This window comes from Tubulanus polymorphus, chromosome 2, assembly GCF_964204645.1.
Source record: "Tubulanus polymorphus chromosome 2, tnTubPoly1.2, whole genome shotgun sequence".
Classification (NCBI taxonomy): domain Eukaryota; kingdom Metazoa; phylum Nemertea; class Palaeonemertea; order Tubulaniformes; family Tubulanidae; genus Tubulanus; species Tubulanus polymorphus.
In genome coordinates this window covers 19,283,905-19,293,726 of record NC_134026.1, presented here as the reverse complement: position 1 = coordinate 19,293,726, position 9,822 = coordinate 19,283,905, and the positions used below count along the sequence as shown (strand labels likewise).

Here is a 9,822-nt window from a genome sequence, read left to right as displayed (position 1 = left end):
GTTCCCGAAACCAGAAACCGTACAAAATGTAGTTGAGTTATCGAGGTTACACAATTTTCGAACGTTTTTGTGTCCCATAAACGAAGAAGTCCCACGATTCAGACGATAGATAGATTTTTTAAAATTGAATTATATATATATATATATATATATATATATATATATATATATATATATATATATATATATATATATATATTATATATATATATTATATATATCGTTGCTAAACGCTTAAGTGCAGTATGCAAAAGCACAGTCAGAACCCTTAAATCTACAAATATATACTTCAGTGGTGTTGGATATGCGCCCGCCAGCCAGCTTTAAACAAAGTAAACGCGATTATTTTGATACGACAAATAATTTCCTATTATGAGCAGTTGTAGCCTCCTTGACTTGGTAAATATGGTAACGTGTTGCAAAGTGTTGTCGGGGTTTGCGCTATCCGTTGTTATCGGTTTGATATTTGTTTTTGCCCGGCGGTGTGCAACCGTGGAAACGGCGGCGAAATCCATACATTTATCTCTCGCCCGTCGCGTGTTATTAGGAAGAGACCGAGACACTTGATAAAACGCTTTCTTTTGTGTCACATCCGCCGGAGAAAGTGTATTACATCGATCGGTGAGTATCTTATTTTCGGAAAGCCATCTTTTCGATTTTTGTCAATGGCTGCAGATGTATAGTTATTTTCTGATTTTATATCCCGATTTTGTATCGTGTTTTGCTACGTATATACTATTTTACTACATTCTTGACGATGGTTCTAAAAAATTCAATCATTTTTAGTGAACGAATGGAAAATTATCAGCTATTGATTTTCGTATTTTTTCGATACAAAAAGATCCTGCCTTTAAATAGAGGTCCCATTTCTAGTCGGGATCAAATTAATGAGGCTAAACATAGACTATAAAAGGAATTCTAAAATATCGTATATAATGCAAATGGACGCCTGTCTCAGGAATGTGGTATTTGTTCAAACTGTAATTCCTAGAGGCAATTCCTTCTTCATTTTCTACTGCATAGTTATTCCTTATAAGTAGGTAGGTCTTGCGGGTAGGTCAGGAAGAATAGAAATACATGTACAATTTTTACAGTTTAACCTTGTTTGTCAAACTAACTAAGGGCCTACTTCAAGTTTGTGCTAACTTTGTATTATACGAGGGAAAATTAAGTCAAAATTCTAAGATTTTTCCTCAATTAACGTGTAAAGCTAAGCAATGCTGTGAATCATATGCATTCAGCTAGTAGTTAGATCTCGTTCTGTCTGGACGATTTCGCCACGTTTTTCCCATGGCATACAAATAGACAGAAAGAGTAATTGATGACGTATAATTGACTGAATAATTTGATCAGTCTTTCAAATTGTACCTACTTTTTCGTATTAAAGGCGCACATTCTCGACCCCGTTCTGCAAAAAAAGAACTGCAATCGGTCGAAGCGTTTGAAAGCACATTCCTATTCAGGTGAATAATCTTTTCCGACTAGGAAATTTATAACGTAAAGAATTGATTTATTTCGACCGATGTATTAACATATTCTTTTTTAGGAAATCTCAGAAAAAAAAACAATGTCAGACCGGCGTCGTATGTCCAGGGAGCCGAGCAGCTCAGATGTCGTGGCGCGGGATCGGGCCTCTAGTCTTCTGAAGAAGCGATTCAGTGTGATGTCGATGGCTTCTGCCGGCAGCGAGCGGAGAGCTACCCTCGCGAAACGCGGGTAAGAATCACACCAAAGCGTCATATAAATGATCCAATCCTTCGGATTGATGCGTTATATGCCTTTTGGATTTTTTTCGTATTAACGGTAAACCCTTAACAGAAGAAAACACTTCACGATGATAGTTGAAAGATGTGCTTCGAAAAAACGCTTTTGTGTAATAAGAGATCATACAACGTTACAACATATACCATATAACCGGAGGTGAAAAATGAATGGTATGAAGAGATGAAACATTTTTATAAATTATAATTTTAAGACCAGTTTGATTTTTACATTCATTCAAACATCATATATATTTGAATAGCGCCCGAGAAACACAACCTAGTTTACAAAATCGCGACGGTCAAATCGGTGAATTTCTTCCAAATATTTCCATTTCAACATTTCCTATTCAGAACCCTAAATCGCTCAACAAGTTGACCACCGGTTTCTATAGATGGAATACTGATCTTAGCAGGTTCACCCTGCTCAAATTGGAGTATTCTAAATGATTCATTGACGTCTTTAGGCTTAACTGATTATTGGAAAACAGGTATTGACAGACGATCATTCGGCCGTGTACGTCGGTTGATATTTATCATTCGTTCATCGGATGCATCAATTATTGACGCTTCCAACCGTTGTTATGGCGCAGATCTGAAAATCGCGACAATTTGCGGAAATAATCACGCCTCCGAATGAATTTTGTATGAGTTCCAATTCCGGTAGCATGCCATATTGGATATTTCTATCGCAACATTTTGTTCGAATAATTCCAATTCTTCCCCTAAAGTATACATTATACAGGATAAGCCCGAGTTGAAATCAGGTAACATCCGTGCACACACATGAAAAACGTGATTATCTGAGGACTGAGCGTTTACATTAAATGTATGAATGTATTACACGGGAAATAACCATACTCATTTTTTTCTGTATAGGTCATATTTCTATATTCTGATAAACGAAGCCCTCCACAAAATATTTGAAAATCCAAGCTAGACATTCTGCTTGGAAAAATTGCGTATATGAAATGTGAATTAGTGTTTTCTTTGGAAAAGCTCATCTGGAATTTCCAAAAGTTCACCTCGATATAGGGCGGCGATGTCCGTACCCTTGGACACACCAATAATGGTTACATTTTAACCGTGGACTAAAAAACGATTCGTTTTAGAGTCCGTGATTTGACGAGTTAAATTGATTTTTTGTCAGGTGGCTCCGACTTCTCGGTATTGGCATTATATACTCCTAGTTTTTGTTTTTAATTGATCGATATTTTTCGATTTTTCTTAGATCTATGAGCACGATATCCTACGCGGACGAGCCGTCTGAGATTGGGATGCACGGCCCGCATGTGAGATTAGAGAACACCTATCAGCTGAAACCAAACAAATCGTTTCCCCAGCAGGCGGTAACCGAGATGATCAAGGAAACGCTGGAAAACTATCTAGCCCACGAAACTTACGAGCCGGAAATGTGCAAATTAATGAGTAAAACGATTTCAGAGGTGCATTTACTACACACTAAACCAGATTGACAATGAAAATTTTACATGACCTTGAAATATGTACGAACTTGCACCGAATTCAAAATGGTTCATGGTTGAAATATATATCGAGTCAATCGAATTGACTGAAGTCGCTGAAATAATGAAATGGCCAGGCCGTCATCAGGGAAATCTCGAATTTCCTTCAATACAAGAAAAATCGGTGACCTACATAATTTTGCGTTGACTTGTTTGGTTTATATATTTACAGGTGATCAAAGGAAAGGTGAAAGATCTGCGGATACCGCGTTACAAGATAATTTGTTTAGTAAACATCGGACAACAAAAGCAACAGGGGCTACTCCTGAGCAGTAGGTGCTTATGGGACGCCAGTGTCGACACTAGCGCCACCAGTGACTTTAAAAACAAAGATTTGTTTGCAGTCGGAACAGTTTACGGAATTTACATGGACTAAAAATCCCCGCGTCGCTCGTTACATGCAAATAGATCGCTATTTTGGCAGCTCTTTGTTATGGGGTTTTTTCCAGACATTTCCACGGAATCAGGAGTTCTGATGCTTGAAAAGTGATTTTATTAGATGGAGTTGGAGTTTCTTGTAGTTTGGATCAAAGATTTAATTAGAGTCAAAAAGTATCGGGTTGGAAATAGTTTTATACATGTACTTACTCGCCAAATCATATTGAACTGTTGTAAATTATAACTACCCGATAGAAAACAAGATAGTTTGTTTTCTTGCGCTAAATATTTGTTTTCTTGCGTTGATCAGGGAAGTGTCTCATCACACTTCCCTGCGTTGATATTTGTTTTAGTGGGGTCGCCAAAAGAAGTTTATTTTCTCGCACCGCCAAAACAAAAATTAACGCGAGAAAACAAATATTTCGGGCGAGAAAACAATATATTTCTGTTTTCTCGCGCAGAAATTTCTTTTCTCGCGTTGATATTTGTTTGCTCACTGTCAAGTTTGTTTTTAGATTTTTCGAGATCGAAAATCTCGGTGTGGCCCGAATCAGCCAACATACGATAGGGAACTAGATTCGCGAAAATTGGCCTTCTCGCGCACGTAGCGGGAAGTTACTGACATTAACCGGTATCACCGACTGTTTCCTTTTCTTTCTTATTACATGATGCGTATAATGTTATCTCAATGTAATCTATGATGGATTATACAGACTTGAAATAAATGAATTATGAATAAAGTACCGGTACTACTGTGGGTTTTTATTTGTTAACTCTACACTGGAGATTAATATCAGTTCACTTCAAGTCATGAATAAAGTAAATTTTCTTGACGATGACAAGTGGGTCGCAGTGCGAATTAGGAAGTCAGATGTAAATAGTCGAGATAGATAATGAAAATAGGCAAAATGTGGCATAGTTGGATATTCAGATCGATTGGCCCCGGCCAAAACGCATCTCCGGCGATTGAATTTTCAAAATTTTTTTTTGTGGGAGGGCCCCAGCACCCCCATTCGAAAGTAAGCCATTCTGCATTTTTTTCTGATTTCCCGAAGTATTTAGTCAAGTCAAGGGGCGGATCCAGAGCTTATATTGAGGGGTAGCACCCGATGAAAAGGGTAATGATTATAAAGAAGAGGCACTTTCCACGAGTAGCGAAAGGGGAGATTTGTGTATTTTGGAATTTGTGTATTTTTTCTATCTGGAAATAAACCTCTGCGTGATCGATTTAATGAAAACATATTTTACAATCCCTGAAAAAGACAGCCGTTTGAATTTGTATCTTAAGGAATTTCTCCGTAATTCAATGGTCATCGATAAGGCTGAGTTGAGTGAAGTTCACACGGACTGGCCAAGCGAGGTAATATAAGATCGGGAAGACTGACAAAAAAGTGTCGTTTTTGTGGACTTACCGGACGAAGTTTGAGGTTACGTATACGCTCAACGCACGACCGGTTTGAGTGTTTCCGACGAACAGGGTTCTTACAGATCAGAAAATATAAAATTCTACCCTTGGCCCATAAATTCACTGGCTGGATTATATTATTCCACGAAATTGCCAAGGGACCTTGAATACTAAGTCACGCTTGCAGTTGGCGTGAATGCATGATCATTTGAGATGAAAATCCATTTTGCCTTTTGAGTGGTATTTCACCGCAAGTTATGTTTTCTCAATTTTTTCACGCAACTGAACCGTTCCACTATTTGGACTTTGATCGTTTTAAATTGAAAATTCATTTGACTACAAATCATTTAACGAAAATTCTATCTTCACATCGGATAGGAATGGTTTCCAGTCCGAGCAACCATGGTGAATATTCTAGGGTCGAATCCGGCCCTGAAAGTCAAGATCAATCGTCGACAATGAATGTACTACAGTCGCTTCTCGCGCGCGTGAGGGGAAAGGATCCGTTTCTGCTATATTAAGCCTTGGAGTAATCATTTGACAAATGATTACTCCAAGATTAAAGCCGCGTTCACACGACAACTAGTTAGACCGGTCTAAATGGGTCCGTACCTGGACCGGACCAAATTTTGGTGAGCGTTCACACGGCGTTTTGACACGCGGTGATAAAATCGCTTGTCACCGGGCCCACAAGATGTCACCATCTGCTAAATGATTAATTGCGCCTGGGTGAAGTCTTGCTTCCATATTCCAAGAAGAGCAAGACATTCTTCATTTGACCAATTCGATCGTCTGTCAGGTTTATCCATTTTTGCGAAATCGATTTTATTCTATCATGCTGAAACTCTTAATGTCGTTTAAACACGGTTCAAAGCACGGCAGTAAAACGGATGATGATCGCGATATACGAATACGAATTACGCTGCAAACATTTCCATTGAATAGGGAGGAAAAAGAGTACTTGAAAATGATTACATAAACGGTAATAAAAGCATTTAAAACTTAATAAACTGGACTCACACTCAACCGCAGAGGTTGCGACATCTACCGCAGAGATTCAGAATTACGATTTAGACCGGACCTGGTACCAGTTTCTGTCCACACACACGCATATTTAGACCGGTCCAAAATTTGGTCCGGACCTGGTTCGCTCTTTACGACCGTGCCAAATTAGACCGGTCTAAACTAGACCGGTCTAATTTGGAACGGTATTTTTGCCCGTGTGAACACTTGGTCCGGTCTAAATTGGACCGGACCAAAGTTAGACCGGTCTAAATTTCGTCGTGTGAACGCGCCTTAAGCCTACATACATATTCATAGTCTGAATACCAGTCGTTGTTACGGTTCCGTACCACGGCTAGGTACTAAAAACTAACATATTCAAGTCACAGACACAGGGACCCTCCGTGACCATGGTTTTGGAATACCCAAAGGTATATATTCGGTTCGGGTCCTGACAAACAATGAAGATATATTTATTTTCATAAATGGATGATGATAGATCATTGATTTTGCATATAGGCCGTCCGTAGTCTCACACGACAGAGGCCTGTTCCGCAATTCGCGCATTCGCGGGTGGTATCTTACGGTCGTTTTTAACCAAAGGAACCTTCACTAAGATTCAATTAAACTTAGTTTGTCTAAATTTAGATTCTGCACTTATAATTCCTACTTATCATGAGTGATCTTACACAAGCATTGAAAAAGAGAAGTATATTCAATATCTGATATAGCTGCAGTTTCGAGGTATCATTTAGAGGATTCGAACCTAAATTGGCTGAACCTCCCTGGCAACGGATGGACAAGTGCTCGTTGTTTAAATATGGCGGCCTCCTGCTTACTACAGGCTAACCGCGCGTACGATTCATCGATGACTGCTGGAAACTTTACCGATATTTCGCGTGTGTAGTCACAAGCATCATCTTATGGACTAATTTTGGTCGATTCTGGCGAAGGATATCTTCGTGAGCAGGATATTAGCACGTGACATTTCTAGAATTAGCAAGAAAAGGTTTAAGAAAAGATCGGCGGGGTTGACTTGATTGGCGACGTTGTCGTTGACGTTGTTGTTGTGGTCGTTGACGTTGTTAAATCAATTAGTGAAACTAAGTTATATTCCGTATCAAAAATGGATTGATGAATAATACCACACGGCCTTATTATGCACGTTTAATGACTTAGGCCTGGCTATTAACAAACAGGATCGTAGCAGGGACAAAAAGCCGAAAAAAAGGCACCACCACGAAACGAAACAAAAAATTAAAAATTTGACAGGTTAGTGCTAGCAGAATTTTTCCGACGCAACTGCAGTTTTTACGTGTCCCTAAATGGTTTATGTACCTAACCGAACCATAACAGTATTCTTTTGATAAGATTAGCGCCACACAAGTGACCTTGTCCTTAACGCAATAATAGGCCTAATGTCTATTTATTAATGGATGAGACCTGTTTTTCTGGGATATTTTGCTTACTTTTTGGGATACATACCTCATTTATGTCTTAACAGAATGCCAAAAGTCGCGGACAACAACTGAATATCCGATATATTTCCAGTTCTGTACCAATTAGATGGATTGGCAAAAAGACTCCTTAAGTCCAGTTGAATGAGAGAGAAAATCCTCCATTTTGTGAAATTTCTTGAATTTTTACATTCTCATCCATTAATAAATAGACATTAGACAGAATAACCAGTTGCATTTAAACATTGCCAGAAGAGGTCTAAAGACCAAAAACAGATAGTGGGTAGGCCTACTATGAGTTTGAAAAATGAATAACAGGTGCACTAATTTTTTGAACACTCACTGACTACTTGCTATGCCTGTGATGTAATGCGGGCTACAGTGAATGTGCGGTGCACGCATTTCGGCATTGTCAGTGTAAGTTTTATCAGTTTTTTTTCCTAGTTGGATGTCATCTGAATTCACGATTAAACATTGGTATTATCATTATTTTCATCAGAACTGTTAATCATTTAGATATAATCTAGATAAGACACAATTTTTTTACCTCCAATCGGCGCAGTACAGCGCGGTAACCGGCAAGGTAAACACGACTACTAAGATGATCAGTAGTGTTTCCCACGCCTCTAAGAGACATAAACCACATGCTGATGAATGTACTACGCATTTAAGCCGGTAATATAAAATAAACAGGGTTAACTAAAACTTTAAATACCATGTATATCAACATGAAACTAGAAATTTGCACTGGCTTGAATTCAGCATGAAGCCCCTATTGTGTCATCATCAGCGCCATCTACATGTGTGTCAGACTAACTATGCGATGTGAGAATTCCTTCAAATTGACACTTTCCAATCACCTATATTTCAGTAATCCATCACTCATTACAGCTAAAATTTCTTAAGAATGATTATTATGTATTTATGTAACATACTCTATCGTTAAGAACAAAAGCTTTTGTAGGCTACGCTCGATCTTTTAAGCTTAGACATAGAGGGGCTTATCGTACTAGCCTAATGATAGCCCTTATAGCTGAACTGTTTACTTTCATGATTGGATATTTCCAGTGACAACCATTCAGATTACTGTGTGCAGTACCATCACAAAGGTAAACCTAGTCAGTTTAGGTTGAATAGTGCCAAAGCCTATAACTAAGTAGGGTCGGTAACTGATGGATACTGGTAGTGATGATAGAGAGGGTGATGTTGTAATCTAGCCTGATTATGAATCTAATTGGCTAATTCAGACTATTACGACTTGTGTGCCGCAATAGTAAAAATGTGTCAGGGGGTGTGTAGGAATCGCGGGACCCCTTTTTTCGACCAAGTAACCTTGGAATTATCTCCCCAAGATTTATTTAGAAAATGGTGAAATTGTGAGCATATTTCATTCCATATTTCAACCAGAAAAGTGCTCAGAATGTACCTAGGCGTCTCTGATTTTTCAAAAGTTTCTTTGGGAGGACACACTATCTCCATTTTAGTCTGATGATGGCTGCGTTGTCATTACGGGCCTCAAATGCATGTCAGTAGTGACCCAATATTCCATGTGCGACTCCCCTTTTCCCAAAAGCTAGATCCACCCCTGCTTGATGTTATCCTATCTTCTAGTCGTGTAAAGGTTGGCGAAATATGAATTTTGAAGGTCTTTTCTTTAGCCTATTAGAGACCCTGCTTAATTTGGACGTTATTTGTGATCCACCGTCATAATTTAGATTTTGGCCATGTGAAATAATAGCCTAGGCCTGTATGTTTGTATTTCGTATAAATTTGGATGAATTTCATTGGTTCCAATTGATCCTGATTAGGCCCAACAGGACCAACTTATTTGAGGCTAATGTAACCCTCTCTACTCCAGTTTGCAGTTGCAAATATGCGACATCCCTATTTCAGTTTGGCGTAGCATATTTGTGCACATTTTTCATAGCCGCAAGATATCATTGAAAAACTCTGCGACATGTTTATAAATAAATAGGCTTTTCTTGATGTGGCTAATAATAGCTGATCTTGTTTAGGATTCTCGGTTGTTCACATGAAAAAGGAAATGGTTTCTCAGCCATCTCATTCGATATATTCCCCGTAGCCATTAGCAGCAAAAATAGATTTAAGGTTGCCTAACTCCTCCTTTGCTGCCTAGTTGTTCCGGAAACATGGCTTGCGTCATATTCACATTATACATGTCATAACTCTAATTCTGCAGAGGGGAAGAACTATTCCTCTTATTAACACGGAACATAGACGTAGAGGGGTAAACTAGCTCCCTTTCGAAGGAGCCGCACTTCGATCTGGCAAATCCG

The 9,822-nt window shown here is 38.8% G+C and overlaps 1 protein-coding gene across 1 annotated transcript; it reads left to right on the top strand.

Annotated features, from left to right (window-relative positions):
- Positions 1-557: 557 nt before the first annotated feature.
- LOC141900497 (dynein light chain Tctex-type 5-B-like) lies at positions 558-3,870 on the top strand. Its single transcript, XM_074787417.1, has 4 exons — positions 558-621; positions 1,547-1,716; positions 2,992-3,205; positions 3,456-3,870. The coding sequence occupies exons 2-4, from the start codon at positions 1,568-1,570 to the stop codon at positions 3,657-3,659; spliced, it is 567 nt and encodes a 188-aa protein (XP_074643518.1). The 5' UTR covers positions 558-621; positions 1,547-1,567; the 3' UTR covers positions 3,660-3,870.
- Positions 3,871-9,822: the final 5,952 nt, after the last annotated feature.